The sequence below is a fragment of the Argiope bruennichi genome, chromosome 5, assembly GCF_947563725.1.
Source record: "Argiope bruennichi chromosome 5, qqArgBrue1.1, whole genome shotgun sequence".
NCBI classification, from domain to species: domain Eukaryota; kingdom Metazoa; phylum Arthropoda; class Arachnida; order Araneae; family Araneidae; genus Argiope; species Argiope bruennichi.
The window spans coordinates 53,453,049-53,480,250 of NC_079155.1; the positions used below are offsets into that span (position 1 = coordinate 53,453,049).

General features: G+C 29.7%; 1 protein-coding gene across 1 annotated transcript in view; it reads right to left on the reverse strand.

Annotated features, from left to right (window-relative positions):
* Nucleotides 1-588: 588 nt before the first annotated feature.
* The window catches only part of LOC129968263 (uncharacterized), a 44,100-nt gene continuing 17,486 nt past the window's right edge, over nt 589-27,202 (reverse strand). The window contains exons 4-15 of the mRNA XM_056082119.1: nt 24,810-26,114; nt 23,857-24,011; nt 22,441-22,619; nt 21,040-21,092; nt 20,852-20,957; nt 20,634-20,747; nt 16,488-16,613; nt 15,146-15,320; nt 8,894-9,069; nt 5,189-5,414; nt 4,182-4,258; nt 589-1,008 (exon numbers count right to left, since the gene is read on the reverse strand). Coding sequence (XP_055938094.1) covers nt 877-1,008; nt 4,182-4,258; nt 5,189-5,414; nt 8,894-9,069; nt 15,146-15,320; nt 16,488-16,613; nt 20,634-20,747; nt 20,852-20,957; nt 21,040-21,092; nt 22,441-22,619; nt 23,857-24,011; nt 24,810-26,114 — 2,824 coding nt within the window. The 3' untranslated portion in view covers nt 589-876. The remainder of the gene's footprint in view (nt 1,009-4,181; nt 4,259-5,188; nt 5,415-8,893; nt 9,070-15,145; nt 15,321-16,487; nt 16,614-20,633; nt 20,748-20,851; nt 20,958-21,039; nt 21,093-22,440; nt 22,620-23,856; nt 24,012-24,809; nt 26,115-27,202) is intronic.

The following is a 27,202-nucleotide window of genomic DNA, read 5'->3' on the forward strand; positions in this document are numbered from 1 at the left end:
TTTAGATTTTATTTTATTTTCTGTCATCTTGTTTTAAAAAATTTGCAATAGTATTATAAATAATTAAAATATATATCCAATCCGGGTGCTTTATTTCCAAAAAGTTTTAATATTCCTGTTAAATGCTGTGTTAAAGGATTTTAGTGCATTTTAATATTTTATAAAAAATATTCCAGCAATTTTGTTTGAAATTGTTTTATTTTCAGATAATCAAAATAGCAGTAACAATTAATACATCGTTCACTTCAAGAAAAATTTTATCACAAATACCTCACTTCTTCTCAAGATCTTTGAAGAAATTCCATGATTACATTTTAATATCAAGAATAAGAGAATCTTTCATTGATAGAATATTGTAGATTTTTTAAAATTGTTTGATATGTATTAATAATATATACATATAAAATGATCCAGATTGTAGCAATAATGATAGTAAAAGAAAAATAGCGTGAAAAAATTTCAAAGAACTTTGAGAAGTGTGAACTTGACTAGATCTATCTATTGAGGTAAATTTGTCGATTAAAATTCCATATGCTTAGCATACACAACATAATCAGAACAAATACCTCTTTAGTTTTGAATGTGTAGTTTTTGTATTTGCAATAAAACTGCAAAATAGCTTTTATTATAAGTGATAAGAAAGATTTTTTTAAAAATACCATTAATAACAACCAAGCAATGCATTTGAAAATTTCATAGCAAATCAATTAAAAACAAGAGTTTTTTAAGCATATTACAAGTCAAATAATTACTTCAACACTATATAGTTTGAAATAATTGAAAAAAAATTCTTCATTTAGTGGATGAAGACATAAAATAAGTTCTTTTGAATCAATAAAATAAAAAACGATTTTGCTGTACATGTACATATTCATTTTAAACATAACTCTCTCGTTTGGATGAATGTGCTAAAAAAGCATCCCATAATCGAGGTTCAATTAAATCCTGGGCTCCTAGTTTAATAAATTCTTCCTTTGCTCGCACTGCTGCAATTTTCCGGAGGGCCGCCTATGAAAGAACACGTCATTATGTAATGTACTGCAATGCATTATTGATAACAGTAAGATTATTCATAAGATATCAAGGTTATTTTTCTGTGCAACATAGTAAATTTTAGGCACTATAAGCTTTTATTCCTTTAGACCAAAGTTTTCAAAATCAAATGCTACCACTAGCTAAATAAAAAATGTTCTAAATTTAAATGGGCCTGAAAAAAAAAAACGAAATTTTAATCCATTTTAAAAGTACTGTACAAAAAAAAAAAAAGATTAAAATTAACTGTACAGTTTAAGTTTTTTTCCAATTCACTTGAAAACCTCTTCTTTTGGGTGATATTTATTTTACTGTTTTTACTTTCAGAGCTGATGCAATTCTGTGTCTATTAGTCTCTGACAAGAGACTAATTTAATTTCACATCAGCATGCTTTGAAGCATGAAAATATTTTAGTGGTTTTAAACTTGGCTTTCAAATATTTGGGGAATTCAGACATCAGAGTTCCACTGAATTTTCCCTCCACATCTAAACATCATTGGATTTTGATTACTTCCATTTTTATACAGTTAGACACTGATATTATATATATGTTGAAAAATAAAGAAAACTTTCCTAAATAATTATGCATATTTAGAAATATAAATATAATTAAGAAAATAGAGATTTTTATTGGACTAGGAATATAGGAAATTTAATAGAATAAAATAAATAAAAATACATTAAAATAAATAATATATAAATATAATTATTTATAATAAGGAAAAAAAATTGTTAACTATTGTTATGATTGTGGAGAACTAAATGCTTTAGCTTTAATGCTCTTTGCTTTATATTTTAAAATTTCATCAGGAATTTAAGAGAACAGAGAGAATTAAGAGCCAAGGAAAATCTGCGACTTTTTTTAAGCAGAGGAAGTTTGACACCTCGTTTTAAACATCGTAACCTGATAGAGTTTTCGATTTGATTCAACAATATTTGTTACATTACAGCTTTTGCATTTTGTGCATAATAAATTTTGATTTTTTTTACATCATGCAATGTGTGGGAACCCATGAATACATCCAATTATATTTATAGGGAAGAGTAGTAATGTTTTTCCCCATCTTAGCTTATTTTTAACGTTAAATTTTAATTGCAATTGCACAAGATTTTTCTTTAAAAAGTTCAAACATTTTACCTCAACTTTAACTGTAACAAAAACACTTAATTTGAAAATTTGCTGAACAAATAAAAATTTCATTAAAAGGAAAAAAAAAATCATTGTTATTTCAAAATTATGTCTAAAAAATTATTTTGAAAAATTTCTTAAAATTTAAGAAAACACTTGCATGGGAGAAAAATAATGAAGAGCTATTTTTTTCTTTAATTTTAAAATAGTAGAAAAGTTATTTTTTTTCGTTTGTAATATGCTATGAAATTAATGAAGAAAAATGCTTAAATTACTTTTAATTTTTAATGAATTACAAATCAAATCAAATATTTTAATAACTCTTCCTTAGTGAGCACTTAATATCCAAGAAATATCTAGGTGGGAAATTCTTTATATCTAAGTTGAACTGTTTGCATTCTGTGTAAAACAATTTTTATTTCACACTGATTATAAGTGTATCTGCCTAGAAACGTTATAATTTTAAAATAGCATTCCGAATTTTTTTAATTCATTTATCAAGTCCATGTAGAAATTAGCAAGAACAGCTCTAAGAAATTACAACCGACTTATCTTTATAAGAACGTAATCGTCTCTTCCCTTATCATAATGTGAAATAACAGATATTTCTGAAATAGTTCTAGAATATGATATTTCTGATAAAGAAAATTCATTCAACATTTTATTTTTTCATAAATTGAGCTACGATATTTCAAATTTTCGTTGTCGCTTCTATTTATCAAATGTAGTGACAAAATACAATGTGCAGAAAATATAGTTTCAATCATAATAAATTTTTAGATAATTGACAGTTTTTTTTCTTCTTGTTATTGCTAATTGAAAATAATGTAATAAAACTGTATAAATATATGCAATGGCGGATTTAGATATTTTGCGACTTTAAACAATGCACATTATAAGGCCTCTTTTTTTTTAATTGGCCAATTTAGTTCACATTTCAATATAATTTGTAATTTAATTAACTTGTTAATGAGTTGTTATAATTCAATATTTTTTTTTACTTCCATAACATACAAGGTTTGATTTACTTATTTACTGTGACTCATGACTATTTGTGCTCTTTTATATTTAAACAAATACTTGGTATTTTTTAAAACTAATTAAGTAATGTAAGAGAGAGAAAGTTAGCGTTATTTTAATATTTTATAATTCATAGAATCTACTTTTGTCATAAACTTTTTATGGCAATTACACTAGTAACGCTTTTGCAGTTGACTTGTCTGGGCGGGGAGGGGGGGGGGGTAAGCAGTTGCCTAGTCAGAAATTTGCCATTGAGTACAGACTATAACGGTTGCCATTGAGTACAGACTATAACTATAATAACGGTTGATAAAGGCAGTAGTTTCGCCGTATTCGGTATCCCGCGTTTCTTTTCGAGGCTTAGTGAGTCCACTGGCCAATCTACTTAATAATATATAGTTTAGAAATCTAAGTAAATTTATCTTCTGTATTTCCAAGTGTCCAAAGTACAAAACTTTAGACAGATAAGAAATAATACTAAATTGTCTAATACTAAGTCGATAGATTTGAAACGAAAAATCAAACAATGTATATTTAATCAACTGGTTATCTTACTTGCGAATAATGTCGAATCGACTTTTTTTTTTAAAAAGATTTTCACGAAGTTATTTGTTTAGCTTGAATATAATAACTAATTTTCTCTGACCACAATGATAGCTGACTCATTGATAATTTCATTTTACTTCTTCAATGAGAAATACTCTCATTAGATGATTAAAAAAAACTTTTTTATTTATAGGGGTCTCACTACTTGAAATTTAAAAATCCGGAGGGTGAAAGCATATGCATATGCTCCCACCCTCATGCAATATATATCCATATGCATATTGCAGAAGGGCTCTAGAAATGGACTGAAATAATTCGAAAATTTTGTATCCTAGTAAGAAAATTTGTTTAGCTGATTTTTAATAACACAATGCAAAACTATCGATATTTAATTTTCTATACAATGAATTCTATACAATTTTTTACTTCTTTATCACTTATGTTTTTACTTACCAGACATGCAACAAGAACCGAATCGCTGTCATTACGTTCTTTCCTATCTTTACACAGCTTGACAAGTCTTTGTATCCCTGTAAAAAGATGTGAAGGCATGAGTTGTTTGTTCTTGCTAATTTATATTCATTTTATAACATTTGACTAAATGTATTAATGCGATATAAAAATGATTTTTGTATTTAAATATATTTTAAAATTTATAGACTGAGTTTCTCACATGAAAAATATATTAAAATATAACAAATTTTTGTAATTATAAATTTTATAAGCAATAAGAATCATAAATATGCAATTTTCTCATAAGAAATGTATTTAAAAATATTCTTCATGCTCGCTTATAATTAATTATTAAAGAAACGCTTGAAACGTTAATTATTATTATTGCTTGGGTTGTAAGTTAAAACTTTTCACAACTTTTGTAAGGGAGAAATAAAGGAAAAGTCGTGTTTTTTTAATGAAATTGTCTTAAATTGATTGTATCAATATTATGTGTCATTATAAGGCAGTCTGCTGTCACGTTAAAGAGTCTCTCACATTTAAGAATTTACCAACATTGTTTGCTAAAATATTTATGAAAAGTCAATGTTTGGACCTTTGAAACGAGAACGTAACGCTGTGATTTTTAATTCGATATTATTGAAAAAATATTTCTGTAAGAAACTTGTGAAATTAATTGTATATTAATTCCTAAAAAATAAGTTAGTATAAAAACTTCTTGATTCACCATTGCTTTTTAAACAATAGATTCCGCTTCCAAGTGGGGTTATGACAGGATACATGGATTCTTCTATATTAGTATATAATATCAATGATAAAATTATCTTAATTGAAGATTTCATACAAAGTTTTCAAAGAAACATTCAATAATTTTTTTTGTCTTTATTTACATGTTTTCCTGTTTATCCATACACTTGGGATCACTTTTTTAAAAAAAATATGGATGGGGATTTTTTTTTTTTCAAAAATTCTTTGGTAAGACAGGATTACCAACGTATGTATAATACCTTGCATTTCTGCAACGACATTGGATGTCTCAGGATTGCAGCAGAGTCTTGCCAAGGCGATGGCCGCCTTCTGTTGTATTCTCTCGCACGCCTCCAGCTGGGGCGCCCCATGCACCGAAGAGGGCCTCAGCTGCAAGAAGCAGAGCAGAAGCACCAGACTTCCGCCGGATGACAGGCTCTCTCGGTATTCGTCTTTCGCCGCCATGTTTGCCAACACAGTGCCCACCTGCAAAGAATACACAAGCGGGATAAAGAACTGCATGTGAAAGGAAGGAACTAGGGATCTCAATCAAGTTCTTAATTGTCATTCTGAAATTTAAATTTCACAGATAGCTTCTGTTAAAATATCTCTTCATTTCCAGTCTCATAACATCCGTATCAGATTAAGAAGATTATTATGCACTATGAAGACTAAACATTAGAGTATTAACGTTGCTTTTTAATTCCACATATGATAAAACAATAATATTTCAATGGCGAAAATTATATTTTCTTAAACTACTAATCGAAAGTGGCGCTCAGAGCATGATATAATTTTTTCACCCCCAGTCACCATCAGTGGTTATGCAAAGATAGCTGCGGGGTATGATAATATTTTTTCATCCTTTCACCATATTTTTCTTTAGAAAGTGACATATACGTATTAATGTTCGATCTCCATGCCGTTCCCTAAGGCTCTTCGCATGGGGTATCTAATCTCCTTGCACCTTCAAGGTCGCTACGTCTCGGCAACTGATAAAGATGTGAGGATGATTCGTTATCAGTGTTATTTATTAGTAGTGTACCCCGGCGTTATTCATTCTTTCTTATGCCATTGCTAATGCCCAATACATCCTATGAATTTCTATGCCATGACTGAAAAAACTTAATATATACGAGCATGGAGGAATTGTATCTTATTACCATGAGAAATAACGTCAGAAATGGAATGAAGGAAATTAATTCATTTTCACATGAAATTATATCTAATACGCTGCTTAAATTTTATTTTAGAATTTCTTGAGCATATTGTTGGAGAAAGTAGTTATATAGAAAAGGGTGTGTAAGAAGAGGTCTAGATATCCCAGTAGCCAGTTTTTGGTTTCCAACGCACAGATCCGAGGTTCGATCCCAGGGCTGGGCAAGGTCGACTCAGTCTTTCATCCCTTCAGTGGGTCGATAAACTGAGGACCAAGCATGCTTAGGAACTAAACACTGAGGATTCCGCGTTAGGCTGACCACCTAACCGGGACATATGCCTTGCATCCCAGGGCCCTCGGTCAAGAAAGCAGATATGGCTAGCGTGCCACTGAGTTTAGTTTTAGTTTTTGGGCAGTTTCAATTTGGCCGACCAACAACAACAAAAGCCGGGTTCTAGTTATGGAGACAGCTGTATCAGATAGATCGGAAGATAAAAATCTTTTTTTCGATCTAGTATGAAAAGAGTTATTCGCCTCTTTAGCTTACCAGAACACCTCCAAAGTGGCGGAACGATGGGGGTTGGGACAAAAGAGAAGAATACATATGTCCCGCATGGTGGTTGCCTTAGAAGACAGAAACGTGCATATAAATCACTTTTAAAAGCCAAATAAAATTAGAGCCGAAATTATAATGCTATACCAGAATATCATAACTTCTAGAAAGCCACCGATAGCAACTGGGACGAAAAAAAATCGTATAATGTTCCAGACAATAGGCACCCTTATTATGCCTCTGAACTACTCAGTTCATGACAAAGTAAATAAATAAAAATAATCAGCCTGTCGAAAATGCCTAATACTGGGGATAAAACACCACTGCTTTTACGCCATTTTTTAAGATCAAATATAATGATGAGGCGACACAGCGATATAATAGTCAGATGTCATAACACTTGGTGTAAGTTAACTTGATAATTACAGATGAAGCCAGCGAGAGCGGTCTCTTCAAAATTTACTAGCATGCACTCTGATACAGGATTGCGCCCTTCCTCCTCACATTAAATTTTGGACTTTGGGCAAGGCTGTGAAAGCCACAAAAGCTCACATTTTTATTTTCAGAGTCTCGCACTTGAAAGTTTTGTGCTTCATAATATAGTAAAAGAAACCGAATATGCAACTAGGATACCGTTTCATCGATCGTGTGAAGCCGAAATTTGTCGTAGAATTACAATTTTATGACAAAAATCACATATAATATTATTAAAGTTATTGTATGAACATACAGACCAAAGTATAAGCCAACAGACGATCCTCCAAGGTATTTAATTCAAAGTTTGTTGAATTCAATTCTACACTTTAAAAGCTAAAATTGAATATCATGTTCATTTATCTAAGTTTTTTCATTTTTGAGATTTCGTATTAATATACATGCGAAAATACAAAACGATAGACGATCAACTCCTGATGGATTTTATTGAAAATTTGCTACGTATCTAAATTTTAACTGCTTACATCTGTATCCCAATTTTATCTATTTGTCTATTTACTTTCTGTAGTTATCCGAGTTCATTTCCTTTCAAGAGATTTGTTCAAAATTTGATAGAAATCGACACATTTTATCTGAAGTCTATATACCAAATTTCATCCACCTAATTCAAAACATTTGGGTGTTATCGTGTTCATAAACAGGCACATATACTGAAAAAGATGTATTTTTCGAACTCAAGAAGGTTTGAAAATCTCGAGAACCAATTTTTTTGATAATTATAGTAATTTTTCTATATTTCGTGTACGAGGTAGTAAAAAGAATGCATCAGATGCACATGCAATATTGGGTTATTTAAGGTCATTCTAAAACAATACGATTAGAAATTTTTCTAAGCAGCGTCTAACTAAACATTTCCATAAAAGATCGATCAGTTGCTATTTTTCACGATAATGAAAAAAAAAAAATGGAATGAATAATTAAGAGATAATTTGCTATTATGAATATTTTAAATGAACATAATTCAGCGGAGAAATGCGAAAGAAAGAAATCTGAGAAAAGCAAGCAAGAATTCGTCAATCCTTATCTTTTTAATAAGTCTAAGAAAATAATCTCATATTTTATCTATCGATAAGTTAGAATTAGTGACTTTAATAGAAATATTTTCAGGAAAAGAAACCTTTCATCTTTTAGTAGAACGATACATTGTAACAAAATGACTGTATATACATAGAGAGAGAGAGAGTTTCCAATTTCCATTAGTTACGAATTTGGAATGAAAGCATACAGTTTTTTTTTCTATCGAGAATCCGCAATAAGTTTTTTTTCTCTTTTAATATTTATTTTGATAATTGTATCTTAAAATTTTTTCTTTGTTTCGAAACATCTGTATACCATTTCATGAGAATCATAGTAGTGAAAGTTCAAATTTTATCATCTGGAGAAAATTATGTTTTTTTCATTCTTTGTTTCTCCTCTTCATGGCCTAAATCTCATTCTAGAGGCAAGATGATGACGCTTTTTCCAATTAAGACTATTCTTACTTTTTTTTTTGCACGTGACATTTTTTGGTCTTAATTTGAAAATCAATTGTAAAACTTCGTTGTGAATTTATAAAAAAAATTGGTTTTAAAATTCTATAATATTTGGAATAACGAACTTACGAAATGATTAAAAACTGACAAGCAAGAAATTATTAATATAAAAGAAAATTCTGCTTTTCAATTTTTAATAAAAACTTGTTTCGGAAGAATGTTTGTTTTCGTTTTGTTCCCCTCCAAGTAGACATTTTGAAAAAAAATTGTAAGGACATCTTTTTACCTGATCTTTGATGAAAAGCGACGCTGCGTGTGGCTTACTCCTACAGGCTGTCACCAGAATTTCCAGTACTTGGTATTCTTTCATCTTTTTGAGAGAGGCATCGGCGAAAGACAAATTTGCCAGTGCAGCAGATGAAAGAAGGAACACTTCGCTATTTTCTGTGATAGAGGCGAGATCTGGAAGCAAAATGCATAACTGTCAACTTTTTAGTGCTAGGAATTTCTCAGAAGCACGTAAGAGGGAAAATGTATTGGGGATGGACAGTGCAAACACTTTTCTTACAAATTTTCACAAATATATTGCCAGAAATAGTTAAAAATGGGAATATTTGGATTTTGTTTTCTTGATTTTGGCACTTTTATGCATTGTTAAAAAACACTTTTAATCATTGTTAAAAAAAAAAAAAAAAACTGTGATACATTCTTTATTGGATATAAAAATATTTATATATCATTCTTTCTTCTCTTTGTTTTAATGCAAAATCCATTTCAGATAACTTATTTTTTTTTGTGTGTAAAGTTTTTGGTTTAGATATTTCACGTATTTTAACATTATTCTCGGACCGCTATATAATATATTTTGATGGTGTATCATAAAATATATCCTGGAGTAAAACATACATCATAAGCACGTTTTACATGTTAAATATGGCTTTAAAAATATTTGCATATTTTTAAGCATCATCTTCATTTGAATGAGCTGAATAGAATAACTTTTATTCGATTTGGAAAAATTGGGTTTACTTTATTTTAAAATTATTGATGCACCATACAAAAACAATAAAAGGTGGTATTAATATTTTTTAATTAGTATTCCATCTAATTATTGTCCTTCTATCAAATTCTATCTGACTGATTTTTGTTTTACAAGAAAATCGATTCATTATATATATATATATATATATATATATATATATATATATATATATATATAATAGAAAAAGTTAAGCAACAGCTAAAACGACTCGATCTTCATCTGAATCATAGTAACTTACTTTTATTGTTTACTAGTCATTTTTGGTGAGCAGCTGGTTTGCGGTGAACAATGATTGTGTTTAGTTCCAGTTAAATGTCTAATTCATAACTTGATGTTCCAAGACTCCTTGAAGCTTATTATGACTCCTTGAAGTTAAAAGTTCAGTATTTTTTAGTATCAAATTGCGGTAAAGGCAATACTATTTTAATGCTTTATAATTTTTCTATTTATTGTATATATGAAAATTCCTTATGGAATAGAGTCTCATGAGATCATAGTGCCATAAAAATTTAAGTGTGTGGGTAATCTTCTTTCATTGCGCGTTGTCTCTTGCAGTACTGTAACTTCAGTTTCTTATTCCGGATGTAAATTGCGCAGATAATAAACAAAATCCTTCTTATTCAGATTTCAACAATGGAAGTATTACGATTAGTAGAAATACTATGCGATATTAAATATTTATTGAGGGAGCGATTGTTCCATTGCAACAGTAAAAAGTATTGTTAAAAATTATTAAAAAAAACTTTTAAAAAAGTCAAAATTCATGAAAAAAATGCACAATAAATAAATTAATATAGTTGAAAAACATTTTTAAATCTTAAGATGGTGTAAAAATGATTTCTATATAACATTTTCAGAAATTATTATGGGGAAAAAACTTCAACATTTTATTTAACTTTTCTTTAGTTAAATTTTAAAAAAAAATCGCTCCAAATGCAAATTCTTATTGTTCCAAAGTTTATTTAAGCCAGATTTAATCGTTCCAGATCAAACAATCAGGTTTGTAGAGTGTCAACAGTCACACAGATAGCTGCACATTGTTTAGCTAATATACGAAGAAAGCTAAAGTGAAGAAGTACTTTTTGTACGAAGAAAAGGTAATGCTCAATAAAGAATTAAATAGCCTTAATTTCTAAATCGAAAGCAGGAACTTCCAAATTTTACTGTTCTTTTCCCAAAGTTGCTATTAAAATTCCATAAGTTAAAAGAGTTCCAAGACTAGCAATTATAAGGGATCTATTCAATACATAAATATTCCATAAGGTTAGTTTGTTGTTTTCAACTAAGCATCGCTTCAATTCAAATTTCTTTTTCTTATCATGCAGTGGCATATCATCCGTCAAACTTCGCATAAAACTCTTAGATTTCTTGGCAATTTCATTTGTATCGGATGCAGGGACCATTATAAATAATGCAACCGACAAGCAATAAAGGCCAAAGCACGACAAAAGAGGAATGCTGTCACCATCCATTAAATTAAAAGCCAATTTGTAGCAGGCCCAAAATAATCCAAACATTGTCGTCAGAACAACGTCAAAGGCACTAAAAGAAAATAACTCGTCGAAATTTTGCATGCACTTTGTTGTGCCTATGTAGACATTAAATAATTTCTTAAAATCTTCTGGTAAAGAATTATTGTGAAATTGTGCAAGCATATAATTAAAGAGAATTTGTAAACATTTACAAACTAAACTATAGAATAACGTGAAAAAGGAAATAAGTAGAGCATTTAGAGAATAAAATAGGAAATCGGTAGTTTTGCAAATTAGAATACAGTATAAAGGAGAAAATTTCATAAATTTCAGTAATTGGTTGGTTTCGATAAAATTCCTTTTAGCTTTCGAAATTGTTGTTTCATTCAAAAAAATAATTGCCTCATAAAACACAATTAGTACATCAATCAAGAAAATATAAATGATAATAGAATATCTTTTTCTTCGAACTTCTTTCTTCAAGTATGTTTTAAAAAGTTTGTTCAAATTTTCTGCTAATTCCAGCATACCTCGTTTTTTTCTGTATATTGTTTACCTGAACGAGAGCCGTTAAAATAGTCAGGGAAAAAAATGAGAATCCAATCTTTTTGGCAGGTAGAAATATGAGCCACAATGTGTCTAATAAAAGTTTCAAGCACGTGACGAAGATGATGAATGGATATTTTAGGTGGCTGAAGATTCTCAGCTTTTTATTTTCTAAAGAATTTCGATCTTTACAGGTGGAAGAATCTGAAAAGTTGACTCCACAAAATTCGAACAGAAAAAAGATTAATTTAAATTCATTTAGGATAGAATGCCTGACAATATCATGTGCTTTTCTTTCTGTAACAGCAAATTGAGCTTTAGGAATTTCAGGACACATTTGATTTGCTAATTTTTCCTGCAGGAAGAAATGGCATTTTGCAACAGGCATTTTTCACTTTTTCTTGAGATTTTGCTCTATTTTTAATTTGAAAACCATGACAATGTCATCATCAAATAGAAAATATGATTCAGATTTCCTCTTAGATTTTTATGCCTGACATATCATGTACTTTTTTTTCTGCAAAAACAAACTGAGCTTTAGAAATTTCATGATACATTTGTTTTTCACCGCCATTTTTCCTCAAATGAATAAATTACATTGCTCAGTTCTTAATTTGAAAACTATAACAATGTTATCATTAAATAGAAAATATGATTCATATTTCCTCTTAGATTTTTATGGCTACAATATCATGTACTTTTTTTTTCTGCAAAAACAAATTGAGCTTTAGGAACACATATGATTGGCTAATTTTGGCTGAAAAAATAAATGACATTTCGCTACAAGAACTTTTTCACTTTTTCTTAAGATTTTGCTTCATTTTTAATTTAAAAACTATGAAAATGTCATCATTAAATAGAAGATATGACTTAGATTTCCTCTTGGTTTAATCAGTGCATCCAAGCGAACAATTTTATTCTATTACTCTTTGCAACTGATTCGTGGTTATAATGTTATAAAGAGGTTATGTGTTTATATCGTTTTAGAAAATAATAAAACAATTAAATTGCTTATTTTTGCATATTTATCAATTATTAAACTGAATTGAAAGGAAATTTCTTCCCCCTTTTTTACATTGAAAACTTCATGAATTTTAAAACTTACTAATGAATTAATAAACTTTTAACAATCAATTCATGTATTAATGTCTTAAGTATAATAGTTCGTTTTTCGGTATAATCCGTGCATTTTTGAGTGGTAGTCATGGTAACACTGAATTCATTGACAAACTCAAAACAATTGTATGTATAATTTAGAATAAGTGTATTATATTAAAGATAAAATGTAATCGAAAATCCATACTTTCTTCTTTTATTTTATAATTAAAATCTTTTTAAATAAATTGTTCTGAATATATAAATTTTATGAATTTCATAAAAATGGAAACCTTGAAAAGTTCATTCAATATTTATTGAAGGTGAACAATGTTTCAACATGATTCATATTCAATGAATAAATAATGTCGACCCTATATTAAGAAAGTAATAATGATGTACAGTAAATTTATTTTTTAATATTATTTGGAAGTTTTTTTATTTTAGAGTCACAAATTATATTTACGTCTTTGCATGAAATAAAATCGAATTGAAATTTAGAGAATATTAAATACCATGAAAAATTATTTATACGTCTTTCAAGGAAATGATATATAAATAAAAAGACATATAATCGAAATTTTACGAAACAACTTTATTACAAATTCAATAAAAATAGTAAACAAATAAAATTAATAACTGCATTTGTAACAGCATTAATTATTGCATTTGTATATTCTTACAGTAGCTGCCGCTTACGGTGATCACTTCATTTAATGATTTTAGTAACATTAACCGATTGATAAACAATAACCAAATTGAGTAAAAATAATTTAATTTTTTATCATGGGAAAAGAAAAAAGAAAAATCACTTACTTCATGTCTATCAATAATTAATTTTAAAAATACAGATTAAAAAATTCATTCATTATTGCTTTTCTACAATTATTCCTTAACAGTTTACTTATATATTGTTTGTACATGTATTTTTTTTTTAATTGATAGAAAGTTGCTGCATATTGTATTTCAAAATATCAAGAGCTTGCCTCATTTCGGCGTTTGTTGGAGAGATTTTTTCCACACATTCGTCTCCGTCAGAATTATCAACATTTATTGCTTGGCAATGATCGCAAAAAGCTAACAATCAATTTTTAAAATTTGATAAAGAAATTTCTGTGAAATTTTCAACTGCGCAGCAGCATTGAATTGATCCTCTTAAAACTTTCATACCTGTTAAGAATTTCAATTTTGTCTCTAACACTCAAATCAATTATTTTTTTATACATTTTGATTCACTAATTCAATCGTAGGAAGCAATGGTTTATGGCTTTCAGATTCCAACCCACATTTGGCAGCATGGCTATTCTTCCAAATCAATTCATTGCGTTGATTTTGCATCATCATTGCGTTCATCATTTGCATCAATTTGCGTTCATAATCATTGCGTTGATTTGCAAGAGAATCTTAAACGATGAAAAATACGGTTAAGAGTACTGTCCCGAAGTTTAAACGATACTATATTTTACCGAATAAGTTCCAGTAAAAAGGCCTCGTAAATAAAATATGACTTCAAAATTACCTCATTCAAAATGTGCCTTGAGAATGCCGATCTCTAATCACAAATATCTCAACAATAAAAAAATATAAAAAAATCTCGAAATGCCTCTCCATTCCAAGTCGAAGCTGTGGGGCTCCTACACAATTAGTTGCTTATTTTGGTTGTATATGTACAGAGTGAAAGTATTCAGCTTTCAACTTATGGTTTTTTCCCCGTTTTTCATAATATACTGAAGGAAATAAAAGTATCCATTATTCCTGCGAAGCGATTAGGTCTAAAATTAGACACGTATCTTTCTTTCTAATGATAATACTGCATAGCAAATTTCACATTAATTTTTGGTATTTTTAAATTACTGCATTTACATGCAAACGGACAGATCGACAATTTGCATACGGATTCTGGTCAATATTTGATAGCCATTTATAAATTTGGTAATAAAATTTCATCTATTTAAAATTTGATACTTAGCTGTCAATCTAAAATTTGATTAGACAACTTAGTAAATATCGTTTATTATCGTCTTGTATATTGAAGTTATTACGTTTACGTACGTGCGAGTAGATGAATCGAAACCTATGTACAGATTTTATCCAAAACTTGATAGATGTTCACAATTCTTGTAATAAAATTACATGTCAACTTCACCTGTTTTAACTCTTTGGGTTAACGTATTATCATCCACATTAAGACATACAGACTTCCCATGACCGGCTTCGTTTACAATTTTAGGGTTAATACCACATACCATCTATCAAATTGCAATTTTGAATTATTGCATTCACAAATAGACAAGCATGACTTTTTTTTAAAAATGCAATTCAAAATCAGGGATGTATAGATTTGCTGAAATTCTAAGATAAAAGTTTTTGAAGATTTCATTACCTGCAAGCGACTTGACCAGCCTGTCGGAGTTACTGGTGACACTTTTCAGCACATACCCGCTTCCTTCGGTCCAAGGAGCTGTGATTTGCGCCACCAATCCTGCCGCTTCGCTTCTTGCACCCTCCTGGGATTCCTTGTCACAGAGAATATCGCAGACGCAGTCCACGCCACCGCTCTGGAAACAGGTGTCATCCCGTTAATGAAATGTAAAGTTTGTATATGGTATGGCAATATCTTTGCTATATTATATACATATTTGTATTTCGCTACGATCAAATAGTAACAGTTTCATCAAAAACGAACTTTGAGGAACAGTTTAGAGTTTAAAATGTTATTAAATAATCATTGAAAAATTGATAATAACGATAACACAATGATTATTTAAATGAGAGAATGAAATCTTGTGGATTTTAAAAACATAGAAAGATTGTTGTTCTCTACCAAGTAATATAGGTCATCATATAAATGTTATCTAGAACTGATTCAAGCAAGAACTAGACATAAATATGGATACCTAAATACAACTGAAAAACTTTAATTCTACAGTTACATTGTAGAAACATTGGAATGTATTCTCAAAGTAACAAATATCGATAACTTAGTGTGACTGATTTGCAGAAATCTGAAAGAGAGGAAGGAGGGGTAAAAACCCTTACTGCAAGTTTTAATTCAAAATGCAGAAGTCAAAAACTTCTATAATTACTTACAGAACAAACTTTATGGAAATAATTAATGAAATTTATTCTAAATTAATTAAAAATTTAATTTTGAATTTATAATCTCGGAATATTTTAAGTTCTTTGAATTCATTCAGTACCATATTCCTGTGATTTTATTTCAAAATGAGAATTAGTAATTTTTTTAATGTTGTTCAATAGTTATTGCACACTATGTACAAGTTGTTCAATGTGTAACACTTATTTAAATTAATTAGCTTTCTTTGGCAACCAGCTATCTCGTCAAAATTAAAAATTTTAATTAAATATTTAGTAACCATGCAATTGAATTTTCCATGCAATTATGTTACATATTATTTCAATCTTCCCCAGCTATCCAAATCCTTCATACTGAGTTAATTTACTTGATTTCATTTCCATTATATTACATCAACTATAGTTCTCAGTCTTTTTTTATTCATACTCAAAAATAATTAATTTGTAATATTAGCAAATCTACCCTCATTCCAATTTTTCGTATTTTTCCGATGAATTTATGTTATGTTCGTTTGCTAATATATGCTATTTCAAACAGAAAGAATGTAGTCACTCTAAGTCACATTGTATTAATTTTTATTGTGTATAAAGTTCCATTAACAGCAGAGAAGGAACATTTCAGAACTCACTTCTTCAAAACTTCTTATGGCAGAAGGCACGCAACTGAGAACTGTCAAAGCCCTCAAGCCACACGGATGCATCTCTCTCCATTTCGTTTCGACGCAGATGGCCAACAGGCATCTGATTGCACCCAGCTACAAGACGACGAAGGAAAAAAAAAACTAATTTTGGATACTTGGTATCGAAATGTTAGGACAACAAATCAAGAAACAAATAGGTGGCCTACTCAAAAAATACATATTCATTAAAATAGTCAGACAAAAACAAAAATTAACCAGTTAACTATTAGGACAACAAATCAAGAAACAAATAGGTGACCTACTCAAAAAATACATATTCATCAAAATAGTCAGACAAAATCAAAAATTAACCAGTTAACTATTAGGACAACAAATCAAGAAACAAATAGGTGACCTACTCAAAAAATACGCATTCATTAAAATAGTCAGACAAAAACAAAAATTAACCAGTTAACTGGAAAAAGTACATGTTGCGTTATGATGAGTTTATTTAATGACAATTATTATATTTATATAATAATTATTTATTATATTTATAATTAATTATTTATTATATTTGTATTATATATATATATATATATATATATATATATATATATATATATATATATATATATATATATATATATATATATATGTTATGGTAATTTAGATGTGCATTTTCCGAAGATGTCGAAACAGTCAACTGGTTAATAATCTAAAGAACATAGCACTTTAGAGGTAATTTTTTTCAGTATGGTAAATGTTCCCTCTAGAGGCAAGCAATTGAAGTAAAGAAGTCACTCTATTGTATTTAAAAAAATGAATGCCATTTAGTTGTCTTCCCATTAACACATGATACTGTACGATATCTTCACGACATTATTCGATATTCCGAATACCGTACAATATCTTGAACATGCAACAATATTATTGGGTAATTTGAGCTAACAGGACTTAACTGGAAAATCATTTTTCTTTTCATTTTGCCACAATGATTCTCAATAAGCAATGTTTTAGAATGCGTAGTAATAATATATCATTAAATTAAAAAAATATTGATTTCAAACCTTGAAACAGTAATATGAATTAAAAGCGACTTTTCATACTTATATGCATATATACATTGTTTTTATTTGAGGAATTATTGCTTCTGTCGAAAATAAAGCCCATATTTATAAATAATGAAATGAAAATTAATAAAAAGCTGCATCTTATTTTTAAGGAATACACAAATTGATTTTCGGAATTAATATCCTCCTTCAATCATTCAACAAACTTAGTTTTGTTGTTAAAATAAGTACATAAATCTTAATATATATAAATTACGTGTCACGTTGTTTGTCCGCGATGGACTCCTAAACTACTTAACCGATTTTAATCAAATTTGCACACCGTGTGCAGTTTGATCTAACTTAAAAGATAGGATAGCCCTTTTTTTGAATTTTTAATTAGAATTTTAATTATTAATTAAAAACTAACTTTCCCGCCAAAAAAATCTTCAAATCGCCAAATGAGTACGGCATCAATTTTTTTTCCCAACAGCCATGAGGCTAGGCTTAAGATTTTACGGCTGATTATTTGAAACGATTCTATTTATTTTCTTAATGTTTGATGCATTTAAAATTAAACATTGTTAATGAATCGATCTTTCACAGGGGTGTTTGTGGGACCCCAAAAAATCCCCTGAAACTTTTACGGACTTACTACCGGCATATTGGAGTTTCGAGAAGGGGGGGGGGAGAAATGAAAAATTACAATTATGAAATATTGAATGACCTAATTATAAAAGTTCAATGAATTACTTTTTTTGCAAAATTAATAACCATAAATTTTCAAACATATAAACTACTACATTTTATGCAAATATTTTAAATTACCTGAATTAATTCTTTAAAAAAATTATCTAATTTCTGCTGCTTTTTTTTATTTTCTGATGTTTGTGGGCTTGTCTTTCTTTTGTGGTGAACTTCATAATTGCAGGAAGATTGACTTTTATTTTCCTCATTTACAGTTGAAGAAATTTCCACGAGAACTGCACATGCAGAGGTAGAAGCAGTTTGCTTTTCTGCTAATGTAGAAGGTTTTTCAGAGACTTTTATAGGTGACGCATCTGAAATACATGTTTTTAAGTCCTCTTGATATGTTTTCCAACTTCTGTTCATATTCAGTAAGAGATCTTTGTGAATTGGATCAGTCATTGGATTTTTTGAGCCATATTTTTCACATGAGGTTTCTTTAGAAGCCATTAAATCATATTTAATAGTCTGCACTGCATCTAGGGAATCAATCTTAAGAGAGGTTCTATAGTCAGTGACAAGTGTATCCATTAAGTTGAATGCACTTTCCACTAATGGGCCATGGAAGCAGCTAAGGCAGGCTTTGACCAATTTAGCCAATGTAGGATATAATCATTTGTGAAATCATCTTTTAAATTAAAAACTTTAGACCAATATTTATCAATTGTACACTTGACTTGATTTCCACTTTCATCAGATGTGTAGAGCATTTCTTTGGTGATATCAATATCACTCTGGTATAACCTTATTTCAGCTTCTACTTTTGACTTTTCATTATCACTAAAAATATGGGACATAAAAGATGATAATTTTTCAAAAGCTAATATTGTACTGGTTTTACCTCTTAGCTCTGAATCTAATGCTGTAAAACTAATTAGATATGAATTTTTAAGGGGTAATTTCTGTTTCATATGCTGAAATTTCAAAGTGAAATTCTCTTGCGTACATAAATAAAAAAATATTTCAATAAGAGAAACGAAAAATTTACACGTGCATCAATAAATGAAACGAAAATTTTACACAGCGGAGAAAAAAAAGTTGCAAAGCGATCAATGACAAATAGCTAATACGGCGAAAAATCCCCCTTCTCTACTTATTGGCGCCACGCCAGGAGAGATAAGACCTTTGAACCCAGAGTCACGTGATCGCACATCTGGTCGCGAAGTCTCTCCTTTTTTTTTCTGCCGCGCCTACTTGCCGAAAAGAATCCAGAAGAGAATGTCCGAGAAACGGGGGAATGAGTCATAACTCGCAATAAGGAAAGAACAAAAAAGAAGTTTTTCCCCCTTTTCACGCATTATCACTGCCTTTGGAGAAAGAAAGGTAAAGTTTTCACCACACACGCTGACCTTGCGTTTTCTGATTTCAAAGCAAACAAAATCGCCCAGATCAAAATAAATAATTCATTATTATTCCTACTTCCTTTTGAACGACGATCCCCGGAATTTCCGGGTATCGAAGTTCAAAATCCCCGGAATTCCGGGGTTTCCCCGGAGCACAAACACCCCTGCTTTCAGATTCATTCTTAAGTACTTTTGAATTAAAATAAAACAGAATAAAGGAAATTAAAAATTTCTAATCTGCATAGCGTTACCCCAACTGGCGTAGAAAAAATCACGCATTTGCGTTCCGCAACTGGCGTTGAAAATTCACGCATGCGCACTGTATTATGATTGTTTACATTTCAACGGAAGCGGACTCGATTTAAATTATTTTTAGATCCGTTGCATGTTTTTGTAATTAAATTGTATTTAAGTTAGTTATATATTTTTTGTATACGCTTATAGTTTTAAGTACATCGTTTTTTAAGTAGTTTTTTTTAACCTGTTTTCAACCGATTATTTTAAACGATTCGTTTTATTTTCTTAATGTTTGATGCATTTAAAATTAAACATTGTTAATGAATCGTTCTGGTCATGATGAATCTGAGAATATTTTGTTGACAAATTCTTGAAATATTACATAAATTAGGAAAGATATTCTTTAGTGCCCATAAAGTTTAAACGCTCAGTGACTCTTTTCAGTAATCATATTACAAAAAAATACTTTGTTTCAGTAAAAAATATTATTATATTAATTGCAGATTAATCCTTTCCACTTTAATATATAGTATAAATTCTACGGGAACTAACAGAAAATTAGAGAGATACATATTATGTTGTGACTGAAGGCGTTTATAATATTATGAGTGAATTATATATCAAAATTTGAAGTTTTAAAATATTTTGATGAAGAAGTTATTAAAGTGGGAATTGCATAAAATATTTAATTATTAAAATTTTAACGAACATTAAGATGGGCGAACCGGCTGGTCGCCAAAGGCGGCTAGTATGAATATAAGTCACTCTTTTTTTACCTTTGTCATGAGCTCGCAGAAGGTAGGGTTAACCCTTCCCAGAAGAATGACAGCAAATACACTTCTTTTCAGGTTGTTGATATTTTCGGCTCTCTCTACGCAGTCGACTATCACCTGTTGAAAAAAACCCATGACTAACATATTAGCAAATGTTGTTAAAATAATACCAACATTTTCAAAATCATTACAACATAAAAGCGAATAAAATGACAGCTTACATGCAGTTGGCTCAAAAGCAGTTGTTGTACCATCACTTGTGCAACTTTTTGCAAGCATTCGAGTTCCAATTTTATTTTATTCTTCCATTCCTTCCCGTTGTCACCTCTAAAAAATAAATTTCGAATAAGACTATATTCTCTTTCCTAATATTCAATAATCAGATGTGGATCATGATAATATATATTACTTGTTGACTGCATCCAAGAGATCTGCGCATGCTTTCCTTATTCTTGCTTCGGCCTAAAATAGAAAAGAAAATGGTCATTCAACAATGTTATCTATTAGGGTGAGTATTTTTCTTTAAAAAATTTATTTTATAAAAATCAATATGGCCCAGTACGTTTTGTAATCAGCTGATTCACCTACACAAAATTTGAATTAGACTATTTAAACTGTTACGAAGTTTTATACAATTATTTTAATAATTTATTTAAAATTGCTTTCAAATTAAATGTTTTGTAAATGAGGTATTGACTTCTACTTCTTTTGACTGACAACTTTCCTACAAGTGCACAGTAAATTGAGTGTTTTATTACACAAATTTGAGTTTGTCATAATACTTTGAGATTAAATTAAAATAAACTAAAAGTATGGCAAAATACCATTCTTCAAGGAACTGAAGCGAAACGATGCTTTATTGGAAAGGCATATGATCGAAATTTAAACAACTTTGATCATCAGAAAATTATTGTTGCTATTGCAATTTATTTAAAAATCAAAATTTTGAAATTTTTAAAAATAATACAAAAATGTTACTAAAGAGTATTGAAAAAATTTTAAAATTGGAAATTTATTATATAATTGAAAAAAAAATCTTAATTTTATTTCACATTTTGTATAATAACTATATGTTTTTATTTTATACGATTTATATGTATGTAAGAAGGCATTTAATTAAATAGAATCTTTGATTAATGCCTGGTCTATTGAGTATTAAGCACAGAATTATGCATCGCGTTAAGTTCATTGAACATTCTTTCACTGGTGCTTTGACAAAGTTTGAATTTTCAATGGAGTCTCAACTCTTTTAAAAGAAACAATAACTTTTTCACGTGCATCTTCATCAGCTTCTTACTGAGTACAGATAATTTCTTTTCTGGTAATTCAACAATTATGAATTAATTTTAAAGTTAGGATTTCTGTATCATAGTTTCGAAAATTATCTCAGCTCTCAGCAAATTCGAGTCTTCTTGAAAAACCAAAATCGACATTTAACTTAAACTTTGTACCATTTAGTTCTATAAAGCACTATTTCTATGAACGTTTCTATGAAATACTTCATAGTTACAATTGTTATGACTGAATCGGGATTTTGATGAAATAAAATATTAATATTTATAAAAGAGAAACAGAGCATTATTATATATGGTTTTGAAAAGCGAACCCCTAAACTTATATCGCTTTTATGAATCTATAGAACTTAATTCGGTCCATATAAGGAGCTAGCAGTATTTATGGATTAACAAGGAACAGTTTAAATGATATTTATATAAAAGTTCTTCGTTATATTATCTTTAGTGATTAATATCCGAGAATTAAAACAAGTAATCAGAGCCTGTATTAGAAAAAAAAATGAATGCGGTTTTACCTGTGTAACTTGCTTGATGGTACTCGTCATGTTGAGTAGCTCAACAACAGATGAGCAGAACTGCGCCACTTTTAGAGACAAAGGCTCCGACGTTGGTTTTTCAGATTTCAGACATTCCATCATCTCTTCGACATGTTGCTGAATTGCAGTGCCTACTTCCCATATCTTTTCAGAAGTCTCTGAAAAAAAGTAAGTGCAGATTTTATTGAAAGAACTGTTTTTTCACAGAAGTATAAACGATTGAAGAATTCAAACAGGTTAATCAGTTTCTAGAATATTTGCAAATCAGATCTCTGACAGTTATTCTTTTACATATAATATTTTATAGCAGAAGATATTATCATGCCTCATGGGTACTGATGAAATTACTAGATTAAAGGACACAACTAGACGTGTTAGATGCTTAACGTACTGATATTATTGTTCGTAAATTCTTATGACAAGTAGTGCTTAAAAGTGGAGGAAAAAAAAAACGATGACAGACAAAATGATCAGAAAAAAGACAATAACAGCAATTTTGATCTACAATATACATATTTTTCTTATTTAATGCCTTCAAAGCGTCTATTTTTTCTATCAGATGTCTGAAAAATTCAGAATAATACTCTTTTGGAACAAAATTTGCTTAAGTACTCAGTGTCTTTAATATGATATCCTACATAATGTTAGGATGACACTCAATTTACTAGAATATTTGGAAATCAGAACTTTAAGGATTTTTTTTTTCATCTGATATTCTATGGCACAGGAATTTGTCATGGCCTTATGGGTATCGACGAATAAATTGCTAGATCGAGTTAGATGCTTGACGGACTAATATTATTGCTCGTAAATACTCTCTATTTCTGTTATATCAGTGACGGTTTAAGTTTTAGTTTAATTATCTTTTAAAATTTTATGTCAAATGATGCCTAAAGGTTAGAAAAAGATGACAGACAAAATGATAATGGGAAAAACAATGATAACAGTTTTAATCAATAACATCTTTTAAAAAATGTAGTGCTTTCAAGTATAAACAAGTATGCATTCTTTTTCTATAATTTTAATTAATCTTGCAGTTTTAAATATGAAAGAAATGTTTTGCGCAGTTTACAGTATATTGAATTTAAATAATTCTAAATTATAATTTGAATAATTTCTAGATTTTTTTTTGTGTCATATTATTACGATGGAAGTGAGAGAAACATGCTCACCATCTTTACTCCCTTAGGAACTGTATATATTACTAAGAAATTATAGTTAGTTGTCAAGCTATTTTTTTCCCATCAAACCAACTTCAGAGAGTAACTTTTCCAATAGTTATTACAATTTCTGAATTTGTAATTGAAGTTATTCAAAATGTATAAATTATGTGCTTTTGCATTTCACAATTTTGTCACAGATCTTTCAAATCGTTTAAGATTTTTTTTTTTTTACCTTGCGCATTTCCAACAGCTAATGCATTAGGAATCCAGTCTTCTTTGAGGAGTTCTTTGGCCTGCAGTGCATTTAAACACTCGCTTTCTGTTAAGAAACGAATCTGCTTCAGCCAACATGACAGCGGACCTTCCACAGATGGTCGTTTCACAGGACTGAAATAATGGGAACAGACGATTATATTAACATAATACTTTAAGGATATCAATCCTATTTTGAATGCATATTTTAGTTAAAACTATACGAAATGGTTCATATTAGTGTATCTTCTCAAACGCATTTGCGCTATTAACAAATATTTGAATCTAAATATCAATACTTTCATTCAAAAAAGAATGAAAAAAAATTTCGTTTACATTTTTTCACTGTAATTACTGTCTTAATTACTATTAATTTACTTTCGCGTCTCACCTCTTAGTGGGATAGAATCGTCGAAAAGGATCGTCTCATTATACTGAAACGAATAGTATATATTCGATATGAACAGAAAATCTGTTAGTTGTGAAAAATTCGAGACTAATAACTTGCAATTAATCTGAAATGGAATATGTTGTCTTGATTGTTGTATCTTAATCCAGCATTAAACTTTAAAAAAAATAATTAGTTGTGTCATGAAATATCCTGTAACTTCCTAACGGTTGGAGATATTAGAAATGCTTTCAAAATTTTAGTGCAATTTTTTTATCATTCAATTTTGCAATAAATCCCTAAATAACGTATAAAATTTACAATCATTTTTAAAACTATTATTTACCTCAGCAGTCTTCAAAATTACTAAAAAAATATAACACACAGTGAGAGATCTACGATAAAAATATGAACATACGTTTTTGTTACATAAGTAATAATTATTAGCAAATGCTCACAGAATTCTCATTATGATATATTATTAAACATTAAAAAGTGTGTTTTTTATATGTTTTTATGTTATGATAAAAAAAAAAAAAGCTTACGTGTATGGTGAGAACGTAACAGTTGGGTCATCAGGACTTGTTATAAATTTTGTATAAGAGCGATTTAAAGACCGATTTTCTTCTTCTTCCATTGGGCTCATAGGTTCCTTAAGAGTGGAATCTTCATTGGGGATCAAATGTTTTTCGTGGTGTTCTAAAGAGGTATTTTCTTCATCTTCCATTGGACTCATATGAAGTTGTTTCTTTTTGATACTGATGCATGGTTCGCTGTACGACCGACATTTAGCATTTGGCGATAGAATGATTGATGTAACTGATGTGAAGTATGGAATACTTTTTGCCTCTTGCTCTTTCGTTTCTTCTTCCTGGAAAGATATATCAGCTGTCGATTTTGAAGTTTTAACTACAGCTTCTTTCTGTTTCATAATCCTTCTGCTTCGTCTGTCATCAAATGAAACGTCTATATCAGAATCTGCAAAGGGAATATCTGTGTTCGAAGAACTAGGATGAAGACGATTTTCAACCTTCGAAGTTTCGATAGGTTGTTTTTCAAAACCTGGAGGGGGTTGGATTAGTGATGATGTATCAATCACAGAACTTCCTCGGTTTTTATCCAGCTGTTTGCCATTACCCCTCCCTTCTAGGAAAATACAGATTTGATTGCTGCCCTTGCTATCCGAAGATTTTTTGTTTTGAAAGCAGTTGGCTTGTCTTTGGAGACGATCTACCTTTGCCGTAACAGAATTACAGTTCTCACCAGACTGCGGGGATGGGACATTTCTTTTGATTGGACTGATAGGTATTTCGAGGCTGGGACTTACTCGTTTTTCTTCTACTACACCTGTCAACAAATCATCTGTCGGACTTCGCACAACAATTGACGTGTGCAGGGAGTTTGATTTTGTTTCAGGTGTTATATTGTCGTACGGCAAACGCCGGCGAACGGACAACTTGGCATCAAGAGGTCTGTACGGTGTACCACTTTTCCGAGGTACATCTCTGAGCACTTTTTCGGCCTGGTCCTTTGGAGTGCTGGTCTGCAGACCTCTAACAGTTAAGTCTTGAGTTGATCCCAAGACAGGGGTGGATGGAGTGTGAACGCGATCTTCTGGTTCTTTAAGCGAATGTGAGGATGAAGAATAATCTGATGTCTTTGTCAATGTCGGTGAAATGTTCAATTTGGTCTGAAGAGGCACGGCTGAAACTTCAGAATCTGGTGATTCATCTGTGTTGGAGCCTAATATATGAATTGTTTCTTCTTCACTTGCTTCAACTTTCAGATGTCGGTTTCTACCTGAATTTCTCAACCTTCTCAACCAGTTAGGAGTTCTTTTCTTTTCAGACCTAGAGAAATATAACAAATATTAATCAAAATGGTAAGAAAATTTACACCAATGTAATATTTTTTATGAATTTTAAATATATGTTTCATTAAAATAGCAATTCCATGTAATTTTTTGAAACTCGACTTTTTATTTAAAAAAAAATGTTTAAATTGCCCCCCTTTTAATGAATTTTTGAAGTTTCATATCTTTAATTTGAAAATAACTTTTTAAAATAATTTACATGCTTTTATCTGTGTTTAAAAGTTGTCATTTTCTTTTTATATTAACAGATTGAATCTTTTTTGTTTTATATCAAATTATCTCAATCTTTGTTTCGTGATTTGTCGTCTTACTCTTCAGGATAAGCTCTCATTGATAAAGAGCCATACCATTAACTTAATAATCACGGCAAAATAATACCTTGGAAAACTTTTTATTAGAGGTGTTTAGTATTATAATTTATTATAAAAAGAGGAATTTAAAAATTAATAATTACCGTTATTTGAAAGAAATTCAGTGTAAGACACACTGAATAGAAAAAAAAATTTAATAAACATATAAATTAAATAATTTATTTTCTGAATAAGTTAATTATGGCACCAATCGATATGCTTAATCTGACAGATTATAATTAAATTTCTTTTAATATTTCTGCCTAAAATTAGTTTAATAATCATTATATTAACTTAAAATTAATTTTATCACTTTTATTAATTAATACAATTTAAATTAAGGACAAGTAAATGCTATATTTTTATAACAACACACAATTTTAATTTCCAGTTGGATTTAATAATTATGAAACAGGGCAAAATGAATACTTTTTTTTATTCAAAATTGTTGTTTTCTTTCATGTACTTTATAAATTTATTTAATTTTGTAAAGTAGGCTATGGTTAACATTAGATCATACTCCATCCACTGCCTTCTTTACCTTCTTCCAAAATTTTAAGAGAGGTGTTAGTCTGGAAAACTGAAATACAAGTCGGTAATAAAAAATAGTATATTTTCTTATCTTCATGAAAAGACTCATTAAAAAGATCGATAAAACAGAAAATCTCTCTTACTTGGGAGTTGGCTTGAATATTGTCACGCAAGAATGTCATTT